This window comes from Oncorhynchus nerka, linkage group LG25 (genome assembly GCF_034236695.1).
Source record: "Oncorhynchus nerka isolate Pitt River linkage group LG25, Oner_Uvic_2.0, whole genome shotgun sequence".
NCBI lineage: Eukaryota > Metazoa > Chordata > Actinopteri > Salmoniformes > Salmonidae > Oncorhynchus > Oncorhynchus nerka.
Genome location: NC_088420.1, coordinates 21,632,841 through 21,659,042, shown reverse-complemented (window position 1 = coordinate 21,659,042; position 26,202 = coordinate 21,632,841). Strand labels below are relative to the sequence as shown.

The 26,202-nt window shown below is 40.5% G+C and overlaps 1 protein-coding gene across 1 annotated transcript; it reads right to left on the bottom strand.

The window, feature by feature from the left end:
• Positions 1–3,562: 3,562 nt before the first annotated feature.
• LOC115109199 (retinal homeobox protein Rx1-like) lies at positions 3,563–25,837 on the bottom strand. The gene is made up of 4 exons (XM_029633869.2): positions 25,540–25,837; positions 18,339–18,725; positions 10,935–11,188; positions 3,563–8,621 (listed from the first exon to the last, which is right to left on the bottom strand). Exons 2-4 carry the CDS (start codon positions 18,610–18,612, stop codon positions 8,178–8,180), a joined length of 972 nt encoding a protein of 323 aa, XP_029489729.2. The 5' UTR covers positions 18,613–18,725; positions 25,540–25,837; the 3' UTR covers positions 3,563–8,177.
• Positions 25,838–26,202: the final 365 nt, after the last annotated feature.

Genomic DNA, 26,202 nt, shown 5'->3' with positions numbered 1-26,202 from the left:
GCCAACATATCCTCCACTCACAACCCCCTATCTCACACTGACTTCCAATTATGTCATGTGAAAAAGCTGTGTCCCATTGAAAAGCTCCCTTAATCAAACCCAATTAATTCTGCTCCTTTCCCTTATTATCCCCACGCGTCCTCCCAATCAGCCTGTTAACTCCAGCCCTGGGCCCTTTAGAGGCAATGGAGTAAGGAACAAAATAATATATTATGTAATTATTTAGTCATCAGAGACTTAATTGTTCTTAATGAATACAATAGGTCTGTGAGTAGTAACAAGTGAGTGAGTGATTCATGGAGTAAGCCTTGTTTTTTTTGGTGCGCTCCACTAATCTTGCCGGTCAGCCACCTTCGGGTTTCCCATCTTTATTCCATTGCTGTAACCATGACATTTTGTGTTTACAGAGCATAAGATACGGAGATAACAAGGGTCAACGAAGAGGGGATCCGCAACACAAAAAACTTTACAGATTGGAGAACCTTATCCTTGGGCAAAAGACAGAAGCATCATGTAAGAAAAGACAAATAATTATGCGATATATATGTATACACAGTACCAGTCAAAGGTTTGCACACTTACTCACTCAAGGTTTTTAAATTTAAAAAAAACTATTTTCTACATTGTAGAATAATAGTGAAGACATCAAAACTATGAAATAACACACATGGAATCATGTAGTAACTAAAATATATTTAATATTTGAGAATCTTCAAAGTTACCACCCTTTGCCTTGGTGACAGCTTTGCACTCTCTTGGCATTCTCTCAACCAGCTTCTGGAATGCTTTTCAATTAACAGATGTGCCTTGTTAAAAGTTATCTTGTGGAATTTCTTCCCTTACTGCGTCTGAGCTAGTCAGTTGTGTTGTGACAAGGTAGGGGTGTATACAGAAGATAGCCCTATTTGGTAAAAGACCAAGTCCATATTATGTCAGAAACAGCTCAAATAAGCAAAGAGAAACAACAGTCAATCATTACTTTAAGACATGAAGGTCGGTCAATACTGAACATTTCAAGAACTCTTAAAGTTTCTCCAAGTGCAGTCGCAAAACCATCAAGCTCTACGATGAAACTGGCTCTCATGAAAAGAAGAGTTACCTCTGCTGCAGAGGATAAGTTCATTAGAGTTACCAGCCTCACAAATTGCAGCCCAAATAAATGCTTCACAAAGTTCAAGTAACAGACACATCTCAACATCAACTGTTCAGTGGAGACTGTGAGAATCAGGGCTTCATGGTAGAATTGCTGCAAAGAAACCACTACTAAAGGACACCAATAAGAAGAAGACTTGCTTGGGCCAAGAAACATTAGCAATGGACATTAGACCGGTGGAAATCTGTCCTTTGGTCTGGAGTACAAATTGGAGATTTTTGGTTCCAACCACTGTGTGTCTGTCAGATGCAGAGTAGGTGAACGGATGATATCCGCATGTGTGGTTTTCACTGTGAAGCATGGAGGAGGTGTGATGGTGTGGGGGTGCTTTGCTGGTGACAATGTCTGTTATTTACTTAGAATTCAAGGCACACTTAACCAGCATGGCTACCACAGCATTCTGCAGCGATACGCTATCCCATTTGGTTTTTCAACATGACAATGACCCAACACACCTCCAGGCTGTGTAAGGGCTATTTGACCAAGAAGGAGAGTGATGGAGTGCTGCATCAGATGACCTGGCCTCTAGAATCACCCGACCTCAACCCAATTGAGATGGTTTGGGATGAGTTGGACCGCAGAGTGAAGGAAAAGCAGCCAACAAGTGCTCAGCATATGTGGGAACTCCTTCAAGACTGTTGGAAAAGCATTCCAGGTGAAGCTGGTTGAGAGAATGCCAAGAGTGTAGAAAGTTGTCATTAAGGCAAAGGATGGCTACTTTGAAGAATCTCAAATATAAATTATATTTTTATTTGTTTAACACTGTTTTGGTTACTACATGATTCCATATGTATTATTTCATAGTTTTGACGTCTTCACTATTATTGTAGAATGTAGAATATAGTCAAAATATAGAAAAACCCTTGAATGAGTAGGTGTGTCCAAACTTTAGACTGGTACTGTATACTGTATTTTTTTTAAAATTAATTGCTGGGGGTCAGTTATAGAAGCGTTCCCAACACTCGTGTGAGGACAACTCAGCATGTTGACTATAAATCAGAGACACACGGAAGGCCTAAACTGTGTTGGGCTCGGATTCAAAATGTGAACGACATTGGAGGAGATGGTTGAATTTTGCACAACAAAAGCTTCTACGTTGATCTGCTGCTCTTTTCCCATCCTTTTCTTTGTGCCACTCACTCCATCTCAACGCATGCCTACCCCGGCCCTGGCTGCGCCGTGCCAAGATGTCCAGCAGTCAGTGTCTGCTCAGGCCCGGCCTGGCCACTAATCCCTGAGTTGTCAGAGAACCACGCTCTGAACTCATCCTGGTCCTCAGGAAAAGGCTCTAATTGGGAGATTTTCTACATCATTAACTCTGATGAGCAGCCATCCCACCCTTACTACAACCCTTCTCTCTCTCTCTCTCTCTCTCTCTCTCTCTCACTTCTACGCTCTCTCTCTCTTTCTTCTTGCTTCCACACTCACGTCTCTCTCTCTCTTTCTTTCTCTCTCTTGCTTACACTCTCTCTCTCTTGTTCCCTCTGCCCCCTCCACCCCCACCCCCACTCTATCCCCTCACGATTAGGATGTCCTCCCACGGCAAGAGAAAAAATTGTTTTACAGTGCAGTTTTCTCATCCACACAGTGTTGTTTGTTGAAGAACACTGGATAGATAGGATCTCCAAGAACAATATAACAGCATGTGTGCAGTGAGCTGTTCTTTAATGATGAGAGAGACTACTACTTGTTGCCATCAAAGGAAAACCTGTTTTATTAAGAATCCCCTATAACCACACTACTTTTGAAGATGAATCTTTTGGCTTACTTGTTCATTTGATTGCCAAATCCTAACACTTTCTCCAAAGTTTTGCTTAGAATCAGTCAAAGGACGTGAGTCATTAAATTACCTCTATAAAAAAACACCAGGTAGTTGAAATTTATAACACACACAGATCCAAAAAGAACCTTCATAGCAAAATCAAGTTTTTTTCTAACATTCTGTTGTGTTCACTCTTTTTTGGCCCCAGATGGCCCCGATGATAGGTTCTCCGGGCTCCCATCTGACAGGGAGTGTGGTTCACACGATGGGGAGGCGAGTGCGGCAGGACCAGCCCACTGTGAACATGTGCTGCAGCGGCAGCGCCCGGGGGCAATTAGGGAGCAGCGGCCCCTGTAGACCCCCCCCCGGGAGCCTGATTGATTGGAGCCTCATCATTCTAACGGGCTGGCACCAAGCCACCAGCCAGAGATCAGGGGACATGAGGGTGTGGGGGGGAGGCTACTATTCACTGTGTGTTAGATCCCATCCTCTATACTATAGTAAGCCTACTGCTACAGAGCTGTATTATCCTACTTCAGAAACCATACTGTAGTGTCAACCGTTTACATTCAAAGATTACAGTAGATCGATATTCACAGTCAGTGGATTTATAGAGTAGGTAGGATAACGGAGCCAGGAGACAAATATGATATCAAACTATATTTGTTTATTTTTTAAGTAGATATGACATTTTTCCAGAACATGGACATCAACATTTCAGACAAAATCAAAGTAAACAGTAGGAGAACAAGAACACATTACAAATGGATTGTTATACAGGGAATTAAAAAGTGTCCTGTATATTTTCAGATATGAATCTAAAATGAACTTCTGAAGTTTCTAGTGCATTTTTTAAACAATATCTAAACTTTGGCTTATTCTTGGTCCCAGTACCACATAATGAAAAAACATTTCTAAACATATCTTTTAATGTGCAAACTAACCCTGTTTCTCTGTTGGGCGTGAGGTCCCAAAAATATCTGACAAGAGTTAAGAGCTAAAGAAAACAACATAAGACATAAAAACTAGACAACTGCAAGTAAATTAGGAAAAAATGAACAGCCTATTTACAGTTGAAGTCGGAAGTTTACATATACCTTAGCCATATATATATATTTCAACTCAGTTTTGCACAATTCCTGACATTTAATCATAGTAAGGATTCCCTGTCTTAGGTCAGTTAGGATCACCACTTTATTTTAAGAATGTGAAATGTCAGAATAATAGTAGAGAGAATTATTTATTTCAGCTTTAATTTTTTACATCACATTCCCAGTGGGTCAGAAGTTTACATAGACTCAATTAGTATTTGGTAGCATTGCCTTTAAATTGTTTAACATAGGGAGAAACATTTTGGGTCGTCTTCCACAAGCTTCCCACAATAAGTTGGGTGAATTTTGTCCCATTCCTCCTAACAGAGCTGGTGTAACTTAGTCAGGTTTGTAGGCCTCCTTGCTCGCACACACTTTTTCAGTTCTGCCCAAAGATTTTCTATAGGATTGAGGTCAGGGCTTGTGATGGCCACTCCAATACCTTGACTTTGTTGTCCTTAAGCCATTTTGCCACAACTTTGGAAGTATGCTTGGGGTCATTATCCATTTGGAAGACCCATTTGCGACCAAGCTTTAACTTCCTGACTGATGTCTTGAGATGTTGCATCAATATATCCACGTAATTTTCCTCCTCATGATGCCATCTATTTTGTGAAGTGCACCAGTCCCTCCTGCAGCAAAGCACCCCCACAACATGATGCTGCCACCCCCGTGCTTCACGGTTGGGATGGTGTTCTTCTGCTTTTTCCTCCAAACATAACAATCATTATGGCCAAACAGTTCTATTATTGTTTCATCAGACCAGAGGACATTTCTCCAAAAAGTACAATCTTTGTCCCCATGTACAGTTGCAAACCGTAGTCTGGCTTTTTTATTGCGGTTTTGGAGCAGTGGCTTCTTCCTTGCTGAGCGGCCTTTCAGGTTATGTCGATATAGGACTCGTTTTTACTGTGGATATAGATACTTTTGTACCTGTTTCCTCCAGCATCTTCACAAGGTCCTTTGCTGTTGTTCTGGGATTGATTTGCACTTTTTGCACCAAAGTACGTTCATCTCTAGGAGACAGAACGCATCTCCTTCCTGAGCCGTGTGACGGCTGTGTGGTCCCATGGTGTTTATACTTACATACTATTGTTTGTAAAGATGAACATGGTACCTTCAGGCGTTTGGAAATTGCTCCCAAGGATGAACCAGACTTGTGGAGGTCTACAATGTTTTTCTGAGGTCTTGGCTGATTTCTTCTGATTTTCCCATGATGTCAAGCAAAGAGGCACTGAGTTTGAAGGTAGGCCTTGAAATACATCCACAGGTACACCTCCAATTGACTCAAATTATGTAAATTAGCCAGAAGCTTCTAAAGCCATGCCATAATTTTATGGAATTTTCCAAGTTGTTTAAAAGCACCGTCAACTTAGTGTATTATGTACACTTCTGACCCACTGGAATTGTGATACAGTGAAATAATCTGTCTGTAAACAATTGTTGTAAAAATTACTTGTGTCATGCACAAAGTAGATGTCCTTACCAACTTGCAAAAACTATAGTTTGTTAAAAAGACATTTGTGGAGTGGTTGAAAATGAGTTTGAATGACTCCAACCTAAGTGTATGTAAACTTCCAACTTCAACTGTATTAGGGCATAATTAGCAAAACAACAATGATGATAGTGAGAGTTTATCATAGAATCCCATAACACACCAGTAAAAAATATATATATATTATTTTAAGTATTGTCCGATGGTGCTATTACCGTCTATGACAAAAAGACAGCTTTATAGGTGCAGTAATACATTGAAAATACTTTGGAAAATTCACAGTAAGTTGGATGAATTGACAAGTCTGTGGTGAGTCTGCAACTTTTTCAAACAGTTGTTCTCTGTTAGTCTGGAAGCAAAGCCATTTTGAGGTTCCTTTTAAATCAAATGCTGCAACAATATACATTTTGTGTAAAGGAATTGATTTCCTTCATATTGTAATAGTCTAAAAAATATCACTGAAATTAAAATAATTAAATGTTATCCCTCGTGCCTATTCAATTACATTAGGATAAATAATGTTAATATCTGTAAAAAGTATCAGAAAAATCTAATTGCTAAATTATTTTCCATCAGAAATGATTCATTCTACCTAGCCCTATATATGACATATTGTCATTTTACAATGTGCCGTATACAGGGGTGGTTGGAGTAAAAAAAGTTTTACCATACACAAACCAGTTAATGGGGACCCAATCTCCCCAATGCCATATTAAATATACATGCAGTCATTATCAAAACATAATGCCACATTGGACCTGTACACCCCATGTAGTAGCTCATCTCTTGGACGTAGAATTACAAAAAAACATTCATGATAAAATAGACAAATCATGCTCTTTTTTCATTCCCAGAGGCCTATTTAGTGCAGTCTGACCATTTTCCCCCTTGAACTTTAGACAAAGAAGATGGTCTTGGATCAATTGTGCCAACAAAGACAAAACTATGTGTGGTGACATCAGACCATTCTCCTTCTGCTGCTCTGCATGTACACACAGTGACGGAAGGCCAAGCTGCCTTCTCCAACAGCCACTGAGACAAAAATAGGTTACTTTAGTGGCCACTTCGCTCTGTCCCCCTGTCCTCTTCCAAACCCTACTGTGTAAGAAGGAGGTCACCTGGCTTCCATTCTCTCTCTGTACGAGGCTTACGCCATAGAACTCTCTGTTTGACTGACCCAAACATGTTTAACAGCTCCAATCCAAAACTAAAACAGATATTTTCTTCCTCAGTTAATCAAGATGTCACACACTGAGGGTGCCATACAATTCAGAGATTGGATTTTGATATGTACCACTCCTCAAGACCCATTCTCAAGGAACAAGAGCCTCACGTTGTTTGACTTGCCAGCATTTCTGTGAAAGAAGTTGTTGATATCAGTGTGTGTGCTGTCTGGGGTGTTTGTGTGTGTATGCAGTCTGGAGTTAGTCTCAGGACAATCATAATTTTAGTCAATTAAGACTAAATCATTTTCAGTTGAGTTGATTGAGTGTTAAAACATGTTCACGTCTTTTCAAATGAAATAGCATGACAGATTGTCTTACGCATCCTCAGCTGAAAGCGTAATCCAGCCAGAGCCAGGACATATCAACCATGACCCCACAACCCACAGTGTGGACAGAGGCTCTCCACTGTAACTGCAGTTACCACAGACAGAAATATAGTGGTCTTCGGGGAGGTGGCCCTTGTTTTCTTTTTCTTCAGGTGTTGAAATAACCTGACCATCATAACTAGATGAATGATTATGTTTTTCAGGGTCATAGACATAGTGATTCACACCGCCGCAACCTTCAACTACTATTATGGGAGACATGGCATGTCCAATCACAAATACTGAGAGAATGACTGGTTAATTGACCCATAACATTCATGACAAATTAGACATTTGGATTAATTACAAAAATACACAAACCTTAATTTGCAGAGTTAAATGTGACCGTGTGTGAGCACTACAAAATGTATTTTGTGAAAGGATCTGGAGGGGACTTCATTATTAGATTCATGGCTAACAGCAAGGTACAAAATATTAAAACTACTCTTACAAAAAGTTAAATAATGAGTAACAAAATTAACACATGGACAGTCTGAGTTGTCTGCATTACAAACTTAACTAGCGTGTACAGGCTTTGCATTTTTACAGGAATATTGAGGAAGTATGTGTTGCCTTGGTTACGGCATCCAAACTTTGAGATAAGGATCCAAATCAAAAAGTTGCCATAAAGGGCAATTAGTGTCTAGTGGAATCGTTGTTCCAGTTGCTTCATAAAAGTTCATCTTAAAAAACAACATACAAAATCAAGTAACACGTGTGTCTCGCTGCCTTCCACCATAACTTAGTTAAAAAAGTCCTTGCAGTCCTTTTGGAAAATGCTTGCTTGTTAATTTACATTTGCGAGGCCATTCTTGACATTCTGAGTCATAGGGTACTTTCTGGGTGGTGGCACACAAAATATGCATCAATTTCCAATCCTTCACATTACTAGTAGAAAAGGAACTCAAAACAGAGACCAAGAACCATTCTAATATAAAGGTCGCTGGTGCTGGAAATCTTAGATATATCAGGAGTCATAACTGTGCATTTCTCGGTGCCATCACTGCAATCCTGTCGCATGGAAAAAGGCATTAGCATGGACCCAAAATCCCAATCAGGCCTGCAAACACAGTGTCAATATCCCATCACATGGGCTGCCAGGTTTTGTCCATGGAATGGATGTGTTCCTTGGCTTTCATCCTCAGCGCTGCGATGCTGGAGCTCCTCTGGTCCACGTCCTCCATTGGATACTTGTCGGTGAAGGGACCGGAACACTGGTACGGAGGAGGTGTCATGGATTGCATCCCCTGGCCCATGGGTGAAGGGCTGTTGAGGAAGCTGTGGCTGGGGTAGCCTCCCTGCAGTCCCTGGCCTGTGCCCATGAAGCCTGGGATGCTGTGAACTGGGGTGACGCTGGACAGAGGGGAGGTCAGCCAAGGGTCCAGGGGCAGGGAGTTGCTCATGGGCCCCATATTGCTGTGCATGGGCGGCCGGTTAAATGAGAGCATGGGTGAGTCGTGCAACTTCATGGTGGTGGCGTCAAGCTTCTCCTGGCGCCTCCATTTGGCTCTGCGGTTCTGAAACCAAACCTAGAAGAAGGTAGAGGGTTTGGATTTATAGGGTAGAGTATTTACAGCACAGAGCATTTCAACTGATGCCAAATGGGATTAGTTTAGTGCTAATATTAGCATTATCAAGCTACCTATTTTGGAGGCTTGGTATCAAATAAATTAATAAACTATTACTAAATGTAATTGTTCTGAGACCAGTTAGGGTTGCAAAATTCTGTAATATTTCAATAAATTCTCTGTTTTTTCCGAAATCCCGGTTGGAATCAGGAGGGAGTAAGCATGAAATCCCAAATCCTCCAAACAGGATTTCTGGAAACCAGGGAATTTATTGAAAGTTCCTGAAATATTGCAACACTAAGAGACCTTCAATTGCCTTGGCCTTCACATTTATCCTCCCCCCTGCTGTAACACTTTGCACATTTTCTGGGATGTCCCTAAAGCAGGGTTTCCCAATTCTTAGAATTTTCATTGTTGGACATAGACTGTAAAAACACCTGGAAATCAGTGATTTTAATTTAGGAAATCTGTTCCCAAGTATTCCCACGCATGATAGAGAGACATGTGATCATATACAAATGCAGGCAAGGCTTGAAATTATTATGTTTTAGTCAAATATTATATCTGTTTGGGCTCCATGCGGTCAATTTGCAGTCTGCAAATTATGTTTAATTATGTTCCAGCCCCCCGACCATCCGCTCAACAAAAAATCATCCCGCGGCTGAATTTACTTGATGATCCTTGCCCTAGAGAACCTGGGACCCGATCCATTGTCAGCAAGGCTTGGACAGTGACACCTATGGGCATGGTAATCTGCTGATTTTTTATTTTTACCTGTATTTATTTTTTTTTAAATCTCATTGAGATAACATCTCTTTTCCAAGAGAGACCTGGTCCAATAGCAGCAAGGGGAACAACGTTTCAGACAAAACAACTTACATACACTAACACAACATTAAACAAAACTATAAACACACATACAGTACAACAATTACATATTACATTGAAAACACAAACATCTTGACTAAAAACAGCTGGCCTTAGAGGCCTTAACAGGAGCATCTTAGAGGCCTTAAGTAAAATGTCCTATCAATACTCAGCAGCAGAAGACCATAATGTCAATGAGGCCTGTGTGCACAACAGCTATAGTTATATTTACAGCATGAGGTATTTAACCTGTACAGGCCAATCTTAAATCATTTCAACCTGCTTTAATACTTTGCCCTTAGACTCTACTATAAGACTGCCCTTAGACTCTACTAGAAGACTGCCCGTAGACTCTACTAGAAGACTGCCCTTAGACTCTACTAGAAGACTGCCCTTAGACTCTACTATAAGACGGCCCTTAGACTCTACTATAAGACGGCCCTTAGACTCTACTATAAGACTGCCCTTAGACTCTACTATAAGACTGCCCTTAGACTCTACTATAAGACTGCCCTTAGACTCTACTATAAGACTGCCCTTAGACTCTACTATAAGACTGCCCTTAGACTCTACTATAAGACGGCCCTTAGACTCTACTATAAGACGGCCCTTAGACTCTACTATAAGACTGCCCGTAGACTCTACTATAAGACTGCCCGTAGACTCTACTATAAGACTGCCCTTAGACTATACTATAAGACTGCCCTTAGACTCTACTATAAGACTGCCCTTAGACTCTACTATAAGACTGCCCTTAGACTCTACTATAAGACTGCCCTTAGACTCTACTATAAGACTGCCCTTAGACTCTACTATAAGACGGCCCTTAGACTCTACTATAAGACTGCCCGTAGACTCTACTATAAGACTGCCCTTAGACTCTACTATAAGACTGCCCTTAGACTCTACTATAAGACTGCCCTTAGACTCTACTATAAGACGGCCCTTAGACTCTACTATAAGACGGCCCTCTGCCATGCTAAGACAAGCTTCTAATGTCTATCCTCAGGAAACCAGAGACCTGAGCCATTGGGGACACGACATGGCTTTCTTTGTCACTTGTATTTATAATGCAACGTATGCTGTGAGAGACCCCGAAGCTCCTGAGGATCTAGAAATCTGCCCTAAAGTCCTGTCATCACTCATGATTATTATCTAAAGATTGAAAAGATGTATTTCTGACCCAGTGATGTTTTTTTATACGAAAGCATAAGCAATTTGTCCACTGTATTCAGCTCTAAACAACTTAACTAGGGGAAAAATTCACATTGGACCAAGGTTGTACCTGATCAGATTTGTACGAATGTGAGCTCACTACTGACTGCTGTTGTCACAATGATTTGCTAGAAAGTCAGAGGAGTTGACCAGAGCACAGCACAGTAACAGTATAGTGGTGGACAAACCTACCTGAACTCTGACTTCAGGGAGGTTAACCTTCATGGCCAGCTCCTCGCGGCTGTACACATCAGGGTAGTGGGACTTCTCAAAGGCACGCTCCAGCTCGTGCAGCTGGTAGGTGGTAAAGGTGGTGCGGTTGCGTCGGTGCTTCTTCTTGGGCCGCTCTTCCTCGCAGGGCACTGGACTCTTCCCACCGTTGCTGTCCACATTCTTCCTCAGCTCACTCATGTCCCCATCACACTTATCTGAGTACAGTACTGAATCTGTAGAGCCGATAGGGAGAAAGAAGAGATTCAAATATGTTTAATACATTAACAAAGTTACTTTGACTCCTTTTGATTTACCCAAACAAGCTTGTTTGACTTTCTCTGTGTAAATGTAAGTTGTTATTTTTTAAAGCTTTACCCAGTTAAGTATCCTTAGCTTGTTAGCCAACTGTTGGCTTTAAGCTCCCCTATCATCAGCCTTATGTTATGTCTAATCAACATGTCTGTCTTGGCTAGACAGAGATTTTTCACAATTTCTGTAATCACGTGTGAGTGAATGGCCAATGGGAATGACCATTCAATGAAAGGTCTAGCTGTTGAAGGGTTAGGGTTGGACAAAAGCTGAAAACATGGGATATTCAAATGAGCTCCACAACCCATTAATAACTTGACCAGTGTATGTTCTGACAACTTTCCAGTAGAGCACACATTGATTTGACACCTGCAACAATAGGCTACTGTAGGTCATTGAAGCTGAAGTTGACAAAAGGAGGTTGACCAATATACTTCAATGTGACACTTAAAAACACCCCTTAGCAAATTGATGGAGATTAAAATAGTCTGCGGTAGACCTATAGGCTGGTATCTAGGTTAGCAGTAGCACAGTACAGAAAACCAGTGGAGAAGATGAAGAGGCAATCCCAGGTTCCTGTAAATCTAAAGAAAGGAATATCATCTGATATGGATATGTTGTAGTTTATAACGAGTTATGTCAGATTACTGTAAATTGCACGTGTCAAAGCAGTGTGTCTTACTCTATGCATGCAAAGACAAGTTGATTATCCTTCAGCCTTGTAACAAAGCATGCTTGCACAGCATACAGATGTAGGATCTTAATTTGAGACAGTCCTGCAGCAATAGGAAATGTGAATTGTTATGTGGATTATATTTCATGGACATTTTTGTAAGGGTTGATGTATTTTTTGTAAGGGAAAATCAAGTCTGACATTTCTAAGTGGAAATTACAAACTTCTGAATTATTTTTAAACCTCAAACACACTACAAGTTAGAAATTTCCTGCATTGCATTTCCTGCAACAGGGTGATCAAATTAAGATCCTACATCTGTACGTGTCACTGACTTGCTAAGGCCTTCACTGCAGATTTCCCTCTTCAGAGGGAAACAGATGCACCCTGTTATTTCCTCTGATGGCGCCCACGTATACTTAACTCTAATCTACGCAGGACATTCATTTGTATCAGTTTCATAATCAGGAGAATACTGTAATCATTGCAAGGAAATGGGTAAAGCCGTAACATGCTGGCTGAATTAGCTTTAGTCAAAGGGTAATCAAATTTAAATCAGGCACAAAGATGACCATCAGATCAGTTGCCCCCTCTACGCATCTGTCATCATAGCAGTGATCTATGCATTAGTCCTGTACTGTATAATAAATTATCGGTAAACAAATTATCTATTGGGACACTTCAAACACGTCAATTCTGTAATTTTCCCCAGACATAAAAGTAAGAGTGTGTCAGTTTGGGTTAATATTGTGGGTGATATTCATTATCAGTTCACATTGACCATATAACTTTATAACTACCCATTTGGCACATGGAGGGAAAGGGATTCTTTGGGGGCTTCGTTTTACAATACTTAGCCAAAACTTTCTTGCTCCGTCACCAAACCAAATATGGCTAGCCCCAGCCCAGTTCAAACCCATGACCCAGTAGGAACCAACTTTAAACCCACTAGTGGATTCCGACCATTATCAAATCCTGCTAAATGAATCTTAATATCGAACCAGTGCCTGATAGAATCCAGACAGAAAGCCAAGCAAAACCTTAAATTAACAGACAGGGGCAGCTAGAAGTATTTTGGGGTCCATTGATCTTTCTCTCATTAACAGCCTATGACAATGCCCATAGTGACACAATGGAGAGGTCAGGCTGGGTTCAGTGACCAGCTCACTGCCTGTCAGCCTGTTGGAACCACCCGTCTAAAGATCTTGACATGTTAACAGTCCAGCAGTAAACCTCAATGTGGAGGGAACAAAGTGATGCAATGTAGTACGAAGTGCCCATTCAGACGGAACAGGGGTGACTAACAAGTTAGTTATGTGTTAAGGACATGTAAATTAGTACTGAATACCAAGTGCTCAGTTGGTAGAGCATCTCACTTGCATCTCCAGCTTTGTGGATTCGATTCCTACGGGGACCAATACGAAAGAGCACGAAAATATATGCACTCAGTACTATAAGTCGCTCAAGATAAGGGCATCTGCTAAATGACTAAAATGTAAATGTAATGTAAATTAAACATTAATGATAATATTTTATAGTAAATTGGTACAACCATAACAAAAGACATGAGTCATGACAAATGCTGATTTGTGCTGCGTGTTTCATCAAACTTTTTGTTTTTTTGATCCCATAGAACCAGAATATCAAAACTGGCAGAGATAAAAAGATGTCCCACATTTCATGCAGAGATAAAATGTTAATAAAATGTAACTGCACTACTGTACAATATCATGTGTCCAACAGAAGATTAGGGGAATTCCACAAGGGAATGGGGTTTGGGTGAAACACCCTGACCATCTTGTTTTGTAGTTTATCTCTCAATATCAGCATGATTTCACAGTTTTTGCAAGGTACAGCAACATGTCATGTACAATACCCCTATAGAGATACAATATAATGTGAGAGAAACAGACTGTCTGCAGGGCTACAACTCATGCAGCCATTGAGGTCATCTTTGCCTCAACGCATTGATGCAATGGAAATAATAAAATCTTACTGACTTAAGTAAATCATTACATCACTAAAAGGGAAGTGTGCAAGTTCAGGCGTCCTCCTACGCACTTTGTGGTCCACTAAGGAGAAATGAAGGGTTAGTATTAAAGGTTCGGTTTATTTTTTTTCCATTGGTTGGACGTTAGCACGTTGGACTCGCCAATTGGTGTCACTTCGTTAGTCAGTATGTGATACACCTGCTCTGATCTCGTTAATCAGAAGGTGTTGTGATATAGGCTAGGGGGCAGTATTTTGATGTTTGGATGAAAAACATGCCCAAAGTAAACTGCTTATTTCTCAGGCCCAGAAACTAGAATATGCATATAATTGGCAGATTAGGATAGAAAACAATTCACCGGATCTAGACGAAAATGATCCCGCTAAAGGGATCTGAGCGGCAAGAGGATTTATTAAGAGCAGCTGGCACAGTGCTCCAGTTGGCTTGAGCGATGTGGAACCTTTTAGTTGGCTCTCCCTATTTGATTTCTAAAAAAACAATCCTGTATCTGATCTTCCCTGTTCTAATTTTGCTCTACTTTTTGGATTGCAAACAAAATTGCAATTGTTTGCCAAGAGGCAAACAAAATTAAAACCCACCCCAAATTTAAAGATGGGAAGCGGGTGGGTATAATTTGTGGAATGTTCCAACAGGAATCTGTTCCAAAAACTTTGAAAATAATGATGCCAACAAACAACGCATACAAAGTAGCATGATCAATTCACCTAGCTAACTAGCTGCCGAATAGGCCTCAACTCACCACATAGTTCATTCTTAATTTTTTATTTTTGTTGAACCTTTATTTAACTAAGCAAGTCAGTTAAGAACAAATTCATATTTACAATGACGGTCTAGGAACAGTGGGTTAACTGCCTTGTTCAGGGTCAGAATTACATTTTTACCATGCCAGCGCAGGGATTCAATCTAGCAAACTTTCGGTTACTCGCCTAATGCTCAAACCACTAGGCTACCTGCCGCCCCAATAATGTTTGTCCATAGGCTACCAGAGTGAGGACAGACATTTTTCTGAATAAACGTGGTGAGTGAAAACTTAACTAAATTGCCCACTCCCTACCTGGTATCTTATTGCCACTATACAACTTTGTATGCGTTGTTTGTTGGCAACCTTGCTATTTGCAAAGTTTTTGGAACGGATTCCAGTTGGAACATTCCACAAATTATACCCACCCGCTTCCCATCTTTAAATTTGGGGTGGGTTTTAATTTTGTTTGCCTCTTGGGCAAATTTTGTGGCCGCTCATGGTGGGTGTCTTTCAGGTCCCATTTGTTGCTAATCAACTTTCAAACCTCTCCTAGAACTCCACCTGTTTCGTTGTGGTTGTTTTTTGTTAGTTCCCCCATCTCTTTGAGCGGGAACAAAAACAGCTGCACTCAAATTATTATGTTTGGTATGGTTACACAAGACAGAAAAAAAGAAGGTAGAACATCTAGCAACCCCAAACGGGTTGCATGTTCGAATATCATCTGACAACTTTATTATTTTTGCAACTACTTACAACTTTTTTGTTATTTTGCAACTACTTAACATGTCAGCTCTTCCCCCAACCGTAACCCCAGTGCCATCTCTCACTCTCACATGCCACACCTCTTATTTCTCACGCATCGAAAAGAGTACTGCTTTAATTTTCTAATCAATTCAGTGAGTTCTTTCAACTGTACCTCCTAAGGTTATTATAACCGCAGCAGCTTCTCCTAAGATAGACATAATTTTCCTGCCACTGCACTGAACTGCGGCACACTGAAGTGTCTGATTGGTTTAGTAAGGGTCCGGGACCAAGGGGATGTGATGCGCGTTTGCAAATAAAACACCCCCACGGTTAGAGTGGAGCAGACAGCCATGGCAGACTGGATAGGCACATGTGGAGCAGACAGCCATGGCAGACTGGATAGACACATGTGGAGCAGACAGCCATGGCAGACTGGATAGACACATGTGGAGCAGACAGCCATGGCAGACTGGATAGGCACATGTGGAGCAGACAGCCATGGCAGACTGGATAGACACATGTGGAGCAGACAGCCATGGCAGACTGGATAGACACATGTGGAGCAGACAGCCATGGCAGACTGGATAGGCACATGTGGAGCAGACAGCCATGGCAGACTGGCATAGGACACATGTGGACACATGCAGACAGCCATGGCAGACTGATAGGCACATGTGGAGCAGACAGCCATGGCAGACTGGATAGGCACATGTGGAGCAGACAGCCATGGCAGACTGGATAGGCACATGTGGAGCAGACAGCCATGGCAGACTGGATAGGCACATGTGGAGCAGACAGCCATGGCAGACTGGATAGGCACATGTGGAGCAGACAGCCATGGCAGACTGGATAGACACATATGGAGCAGACAGCCATGGCAGACTGGATAGGCACATGTGGAGCAGACAGCCATGGCAGACTGGATAGGCACATGTGGAGCAGACAGCCATGGCAGACTGGATAGGCACATTCGTTCTAATCTAGGCCTACTTAACCAAGTTTATGAACTCAATTTTCAAAAGAGCAGCATGGCAACTTGTAGTGTGGTTTTTAGACAATTGTCAACATTATTTCTGTCACTCCTGTCCCAGAATGCTTTCTTTTGACAGCATGTGATACTAGTGATGTAATCCACATGAGCCCAGATCCATAGGCTATATTATTCATCTTGTTTGGTCGGTCATTGGCAATTTAGCACTAGGTTCATTAAGCTGTAACATCGAAAAGGCAGCATTCAGCATGAATTTTGTCCGAGTGACCTGATTTGTCTGACTATGAACATGATTTTTCCCAAACAGATTGTGAACCCAAATGTGTAACTGATTCTCGTAGGCGGACACTACATTGAAAGATAATTTGGGTTGGATGTAAGGGCAGACTGTGGCTACGTCATATTGTCTTCAGGAGATTTACTTTTAAATTCATTTGCTCTTTCACCATAGCTGATGTAAGTCATTAGAACAATTCCGATCCCCTATAATGGGCTAACATATATAATAATTAGTGTGAAAGAACAATACTGTTATTCCCCATACTGGTATTATTTTATTTGTATTAAAAAATATATATTTGGAGATGGCAATGCATTCTTGTCAAATTTGAAGGAGAGCCGCACACTCTAATAATAACCTAATATCGACAGACAAGCTGTCTTCATCAGGGTATATATATAATGCATTATTGTAAGCATTTATGGGCAGTGTTGAATATAGGCTACATAAAATGAGAAAAGGCTATTTTGAAATACCCCTTGCCTCAAATATCCTGTTTTGTCATTTTAGTATTGTGCACAAGCTGCTAGACAGAAATGGCAGGCATACATGCAAAATATCTTGCCTATGTAAGATGTTGGCAAGGTTTTACAAGCCTCAACCACCTGAAAATTGATATTCATTAGATTTTTAATGAATGTGGGGTAATTTGTAAAACAAATCTAATATCACATGAACATATTCAATCCCAGAGGATTTGGGAAACATAAATCCAGGGTGGCCTAAAGCCTCTTGGAGAGCTACCTCTATTTTAAAGGGATGAATTACATGTTTGTTTCTTGTGGACTAGGAGAGACTTCAATCCATCCTATGGTTAGCCACTGCCACCACCTGTTAATATTAGCATTTTCTAACAAAAACCAATGTAAATCAATGTCCCTCAATTAGCATACTCTAAATCATGCCCAAATAATCTCAAAGTATCTTCAAACCAAGTGGACCCCCAGAATAGGGGATAGAGCCACTGACATTCACGATAGGAAATTTCACTCCAAGCTATGTTCAAAAGTTGGCAGCCCTGTAACCCTAACCTTAGTCCTTTAACCTAACTCCTAACCTTATCTAGCTAATGTTAGCCAATTGGAATTCGGAACATATACATTTAGCAAATTCGTAACATATTGCACGAATTGCAATTCACAACATATACGAATTGTAATTCGTATTATGTATGAAATGGATGATGGACATCCACAAATTAATATATAAATTAATATATAAAACATATAATATTAATTGGAGTATACCGGATCTACTACTGTATATTACGTGTACCCCTGAGTCCAGGTTGGAATAATGTGAGCAATACCTCTCATGCCATCTTCCCCTATCCATATTGTATGTGTAAATGTTTTTATAAATGCATTGTGTGTTATTATAATGCCTATGACAGATACATTTCCCCCTTGGGCTGATGGTAAATGAAGTAAATTCCTTGCACTTATCCTGCATTAGCTGCTTTCTACATTCAACATGTTCCTATCAGATGGGGCTTGATAACTTATGAAGACCAGCAAATTTGTCAGTGTGTTATGTCCTTATACATTCTGAGCCATGCGTAAATGCCACAGAATCAGAACTGTGATGTACAGTTTGCCCAATGAAGTGTTTATCTCTCTACTGGGAGACTCACCATGGTAGGACCTTTGTTCTGAGAGGTGCCCATAGGGGTGTGACTGGTCCTGCTTCCCAGGGTCCCCCAGGCCATCCACGCCCACTTTGTGTGGTCCTGGACCCTCAGAGGGGGTGAGCAGGGGGTCCTGGTCTTTGCTGAAGCCCAGGATGACATCAATGCTGTGGACGCGGCCGCCCATCGCCACCCCTCCTCCTTTCACCATCTCGTGGAAGTTACTGGGCGAGAGGCAGCTGTCATCCACCACACTCATGGTATCCAATGATAAATGCATTCAAACGTTTGGACGCTTTCTCTATACTTTAGCAGGGAAAAGTAGACTTGGCTCAGCTTCGTGAAGGAACAGGTCCAAGGATGAGTTTTAAAGTGATGTCCTCCACAAGTTCTCTGCACATGCAAAACACAATCCAAGTCATCACATGATCAGAAGCAAGTCTGCCGTTTAGTAGAGCCACATGAAAATATTCAAACACTCTCACAACCACTACTATTCTGATGATAATAATATATAATCATTTGATTAACATAGTCTATTCAATATCAACAAAATTTCAGACACAAAATGGTTTTGAAACTCTGAGCAATAGTTAAAGGGGTATATGGTATGTGTGTTTATCAAAATATGTATCGATCACTGGAGTTGATCTTTTAATGAGACATATTATTCAATTAATAAAAAGCAGATCATGTAATGCATCTTTATTCTATTGCATAAACTCATTATCAAGGATATTGAATGAATTGAGATTGATAGAAGTGTGGTTGATTGACTTTACTGTATTATGGATCCTTCTACGAAAATTGTGTCTTTCCTGTCCCACCACCAGGAAAAGCACTTAAAAATGTCAGATAATGACACAAAATATGTTTTTGTTAATTGTTATTTGATAACAAAACATATGTTAGACAAATATATTCCAAACAATGTTTTTTAAACAGTATACCATAGAACATGGCAATTTGATGATTCATTTGTTAGTTTCATGTAAAGCCTTCAGGTCACACTGGTATAAAGGATTTGGAGACAGGCGCAGGAATACGTAATAGGGGTTTTTAATACACCCAAAACAAACACGTATACAAAAACACTGGGCTGTACCCAAACAAAAGAGCGAGGGTAAAGATTGTTGAACGACACGAGACGATACCTGTAATACACCATATACAGCTGAAGTCGGAAGTTGACCTTAGCCAAATACATTTAAACTCAGTTTTTCACAGTTCCTGACATTTAATCGTAGTAAAAATTGACAGAGCTGGTGTAACTGAGTCAGGTTTGTAGGCCTCCTTGCTCGCACACGCTTTTTCAGTTCTGCCCACAAATTTTCTATGGGATTGAGGTCAGTGCATTGTGATGGCCACTCCAATACATTGACTTTGTTGTCCTTAAGCCATTTTGTGGTCAAATGGCTTGTGGACATTGTCCATTTGGAAGACCCATTTGCGACCTTCCTGACTGATGTCTTGATGTTGCTTCAATATATCCAAGGCTTTCGACTCTGTCAATCACCACATTCTGATTGGCAGACACAATAGCCTTGGTTTTTCAAATGATTGCCTGGCTTGGTTCACCAACTACTTCTCTGATAGAGTTCAGTGTGTCAAATCGGAGGGTCTGTTGTCCGGACCTCTTGCAGTCTCTATGGGGTTGCCACAGGGTTCAATTCTCGGGCCAACTCTCTTCTCTGTATGCATCAATGATGTCGCTCTCGCTGCTGGTGATTCTCTGATGCACCTCTACGCAGGCGACACCATTCTGTATACATCTGGCCCTTCCTTGGACACTGTGTTAACTAACCTCCAGATGAGCTTCAATGCCATACAACACTCCTTCCGTGACCTCCAACTGCTCTTAAATACAAGTAAAACTAAATGCATGCTCTTCAACCGATCACTGCCCGCACCTGCCCGCCTGTCCAGTATCACTACTCTGGACGGTTCTGACTTAGAATATGTGGATGACTACAAATACCTAGGTGTCTGGTTAGACCGTAAACTCTCCTTTCAGACTCACATTAAGCATCTCCAATCCAAAATTAAATCTAGAATCGGCTTCCTATTTCGCAAACAAAGCATCCTTCACTCATGCTGCCAAACATACTGACCATCCTCCGATCTTCGACTTCGGCGATGTCATTTATAAAATAGCCTCTCATGCTGCCAAACATACCCTTGTAAAACTGACCATCCTACCAATCCTCGACTTTGGCGATGTCATTTACAAAATAGCCTCCAATACCCTACTCAACAAATTGGATGCAGTCTATCACAGTGCAATCCGTTTTGTCACCAAAGCCCCATATACTACTAAATTAAATCTAGAATCGGCTTCCTATTTCGCAACAAAGCATCCTTCACTCATGCTGCCAAACATACTGACCATCCTACCGATCTTTGACTTCGGCGATGTCATTTATAAAATAGCCTCTCATGCTGCCAAACATACCCTTGTAAAACTGACCATCCTACCAATCCTCGACTTTGGCGATGTCATTTACAAAATAGCCTCCAATACCCTACTCAACAAAGTGGATGCAGTCTATCACAGTGCAATCCGTTTTGTCACCAAAGCACCATATACTACCCACCATTGCGACCTGTACGCTCTCGTTGGCAGGCCCTCGCTTCATACTTGTCGCCAAACCCACTGGCTCCATGTCATCTACAAGACCCTGCTAGGTAAAGTCCCCCCTTATCTCAGCTCACTGGTCACCATAGCATCTCCCACCTGTAGCACACGCTCCAGCAGGTATATCTCTCTAGTCACCCCCAAAACCAATTCTTTCTTTGGCCGCCTCTCCTTCCAGTTCTCTGCTGCCAATGACTGTAACGAACTACAAAAATCTCTGAAACTGGAAACACTTATCTCCCTCACTAGCTTTAAGCACCAACTGTCAGAGCAGCTCACAGATTACTGCACCTGTACATAACCCACCTATAATTTAGCCCAAACAACTACCTCTTTCCCTACTGTATTTAATTAATTAATTTATTTTGCTCATTTGCACCCCATTATTTTTATTTCTACTTTGCACATTCTTCCATTGCAAATCTACCATTCCAGTGTTTTACTTGCTATATTGTATTTACTTTGCCACCATGGCCTTTTTTTGCCTTTACCTCCCTTATCTCACCTCATTTGCTCACATCGTATATAGACTTGTTTATACTGTATTATTGACTGTATGTTTGTTTTACTCCATGTGTAACTCTGTGTCGTTGTATGTGTCGAACTGCTTTGCTTTATCTTGGCCAGGTCGCAATTGTAAAGGAGAACTTGTTCTCAACTTGCCTACCTGGTTAAATAAAGGTGAAATAAAAATAAATTAAAAAGTCTTTGCTAGGTAAAGCCCCGCCTTATCTCAGTTCACTGGTCACTATAACAGCACCCACCCACAGCACGCGCTCCAGCAGGTATATCTCACTGGTCACCCCCAAAGCCAATTCCTCCTTTGGCCGCCTCTCCTTCCAGTTCTCTGCTGCCAATGACTGAAACAAACTGCAAAAATCTCTGAAGCTGGAGACTCTTACAGACTCTTATAGCTCATTTGTAATTAGCCCATCCAACCTACCTCATCCCCATACTGCATTTATTTATCTTGCTCCTTTGCACCCCAGTATCTCTACTTGCACATTCATCTTCTGTACATCCTATCATTCCAGTGTTTAATTGCTATATTGTAATTACTTTGCCACCATGGCCTATTTAATGCCTTTACCTCTCTTATCCTACCTCATTTGCACATGCTGTATACAGATTTTTCTACTTATATTTTTGATTGTATGTTTGTTTATTCCATGTGTAACTCTGTGTTGTTGTATGTGTCAAACTGCTTTGCTATATCTTGGCCAGGTCGCAGTTGCTGGTTAAATAAAGGTGAAATAAAAAATAATAATAAATATCCACGTACTTTTCCATCCTCATGATGTCATCTATTTTGTGAAGTGCACCAGTCCCTCCTGCCAAAAAGCACCCCCATAACATGATGCTGCCACCCCTGTGCTTCACGGTTGGGATGGTGTTCTTCGGCTTGCAAGCGTCCCCCTTTTTCCTCCAAACAAAACGATGGTCATTATGGCCAAACAGTTCTATTTTTGTTTCATCAGACCAGAGGACATTTCTCCAAAAGTATGATCTTTGTCCCCATGTACAGTTGCAAACAGTAGTCTGGCTTTTTTAATGGCGGTTTTGGAGCAGTGGCTTCTACCTTGCTGAGCAGCCTTTCAGGTTATGTCGATATAGGACTTGTTTAACTGTGGATATAGATACTTTTGAAGTTATTTATTTCCAATTTAAGAAGTGTGGTTTGAGTTACAGTGGTCACCATCTTAGATGTTATATATTTTCTGCAGATTTGTCACTGGTGTTAGCATCACTGGTGTTACTGTTCCTGCTGCTTTTAACAGGATAGTTTGAAGATTTGTCACTGGTGTTACCTTCACTGGTGTTATTATAGAAATATGTTTTTTTTAAAGTAAATTATTACTCATCCAAAACATTTCTTAATATTATCATGAACCTTTTCTGTCTTTGATTATTTATGCAAATTATATAGTCAAATAACATTCTGGAAAGCCTGAATTGTCATTAAAATATAGGTAACTCCAGTGACAGAGGCAACACATGCATTTTTTATTTAAGCTGTCATTCATGTTGATTTACAATGTTAAGGGGTTTAATGAACTTTTATCTGACACTTTTTGTTGAAAAAAAAACACAATAATTTATATATTAAATGTACAGTACCAGTCAAAAGTTTGGACACACTCATTCAAGGGTTTTTCTTTATTTGTACTATTTTCTACATTGAAGAATAATAATGAATACATCAAAACTATGAAATAACACATATGGAATCATGTCGTAACCCAAAAAGTGTTAAACAAATCAAAATATATTTTACATTCATCAAAGTAGCCACCCTTTGCCTTGATGACATCTTTGCACACTCTTGGCATTCTCTCAACCAGCTTCACCTGAAGGAGTTCCCACATATGCTGAGCACTTGTTGGCTGCTTTTCCTTCACTCTGCAGTTCAATTCTTCCCAAACCACCTCAACTGGGTGATTGTGGAGGCCAGGTCATCTGATGCAGCACTCCATCACTCTCCTTCTTGGTCAAATAGCCCTTACACAGCCTGGAGGTGTGTTGGCTCATTGTCATGTTGAAAAACAAATGGTAGTCCCACTAAGTGCAAACCACATGGGATGGTGTATCACTGCAGAACGCTGTGGTAACCATGCTGGTTAAGTGTGCCTTGAATTCTAAATCAATCACAGACCGTGTCACCAGTAAAGCACACCCACACATCACACCTCCTCCATGCTTCATAGTGGGAACCACACATGCAGAGATCATCCGTTCACCTACTCTGCGTCTCACAAAGACATGGTGGTTGGAACCAAACATCTCACATTTGGACTCATCAGCGCAAAGGACAGATTTCCACCGGTCTAATGTCCATTGCTCGTGTTTCTTGGGCCAAGCGGTCTTTTCTTCTTATTGGTGTCCTTTAGTAGTGGTTTCTTTGCAGCAATTTGACCATGAAGGCTTGATTCATGGAGTCTCCTCTGAACAGTTGATGTTGAGATGTTTCTGTTACTTGAACTTTGTGAAGCATTTATTTGGGCTGTAACATGAGGTGCTTCGATCACACCAACAGCGTCATTGCATTTTGGTACACCAGAATCACATTAATTTCCAATGAAACGCTGCGTTTGCCTTGCAGCATTGCGTTGCAGAGGCAGTTGCAGTGCGTTCTGTGTGGTGCATACGTTGGACTTATCGAAGGTATGCGTCAAACTGTATGCATAGACGGCTTGACAGAAACGGTAGCAGAAGGTGAATGTTGAACTTTTGTTGCATACATATCCAGATGATGCTGCATCTATTTTGCACAATGACGCTGTCGGTGTGTTCGAAGAGTAATGAACTTATCCTCTGAAGCAATGGTAACTCTGGGTCTTCCTTTCCTGTGGCTGTCCTCATGAGAGCCAGTTTAATCATAGCGCATGATGGTTTTTGCGACTGCACTTGAAGACACTTTCAACGTTTTTGAAATGTTCAGTATTGACTGACCTTCATGTCTTAAAGTAATGATGGACTGTCATGTATCTTTGCTTATTTAAGCTATTCTTGTCATAACATGGACTTGGTCTATTACCAAATAGGGCTACTTCCTGTATATCAACCCTACCTTGTCACAACACAATTGATTGGCTCAAACGCATTAAGAAGGAAAGAAATTCCACAAATAAACTTTTAACAAGGCACACCTGTTAATTCAAATGGATTTCAGGTGACTACCTCAACACTTTTTTGGTTACTACATGATTCCATATGTATTATTTCATAGTTTTGATGTCTTCACTATTATTCTTCAATGTAGAAAATAGTAAAAAATAAAGAAAAACCCTTGAATGTGTCCAAAATTTTGACGGGTACTGAATATATATATTTTTTAATTGGCTGGTCAAAAGGACACCATTGTCGTAGTAGAACCACCCGGTATTACTGTAACATGTCAAATCACGTCTATTCCAGTTGCTCTCTGAAATATCTTATTTAGGGCTACATATATTTATAATGAGATTGACAGGTTTACAAGTTTATAATGAGATTGACAGGTCCACACCTTAAAGTTTAGGACAATAGTTCAATTTGATGGAGAAAAAAAACGATATATGGGTATAAGGAACCATATATCATTTTTTGTATTGTCATAAATGGCTTTGTACAGTAGAGATAAGAGACTACTATACTGATTAAATATGCAAAAACGTAAATGGTCCAAATGTGAAATTGAATTAGGCTTTACATATTAGAAATGTGCATAGTTATATTGTATTCAATATATATACAGTTGAATGACATTCAATAGTACTTGTTTAGAGTTTATTTAAGCACTAGTATCATTACTGTAGTAAAATATACAAATTAGCCTACAATGCAAAGTTCTTAAAATGCACAATCTTTGTCTTTATATTTCACTGATAAGTTACTGTAAAACAAATCTATACTCTGTGGAAAAGAAGCGTCGTTTCCAATGCTAACAACATTCTCACTGTCAGTGTCCATTTCATAAGATTTAAATGTCATGTAGAGACACTGTATGGCGAATATTGTTTAAAATGTTCCTCTTTATTTTATAGTAGGCTAAATGTCACAACAAAGGAAAGAGTCATTTCGGTTTGAACCTACCTCTGAAGAAATGACATGCGTTTAGCACGAACTGTCAAAATTCCACCTGTTTCCTCCAATACCGCACTCTTCAATTACTGAGGCGGCTCATGCCGGCGTCCTGTACACTGCACACCAAAGCCGTGCAAGTCTCACCCCCGGTCTATTCTTGGCTACCTTGCATCTCCTCTATATTCTCTCTTCACAAACAGTGTGCATAACATGCTGACACAAAAAGTGTGTGCATAAAACAAGCTTGACAACTAATGTGGTTTTGTTGCAGGCTATAACTTAGTCTTTCCAAAGCTCGGAGAGAGTAGTTCTGGTTGTGCTGGAGAATGGAAATAAAACGAGGGGATTAAAGAGGTTTATTAATTAGAATCCTTCCCCTTTAAGAATGATTGACAGTTGTTTTCTAGTCAAGTAATTGCACTAAATGTAGTTTGCATTCACCCCACAGGAGGAGGCCAGAGCTAATGAAGCCATGACAAGACTTTCTTTCAGAAATCTATTGTTTTAAAGACAAAGGTCTGACTGAAAGTTTTCACTAATCCCCTCATTATTAGACTACATAAAAAGTCTGGTAGGGACAATTTATACATGGTGCACAAGAGTGGGGGAGAGAGGCATCTGAAAACATGAGGCTTCTAATGTTGACACTATATTTTACCATTTTGAATTTGA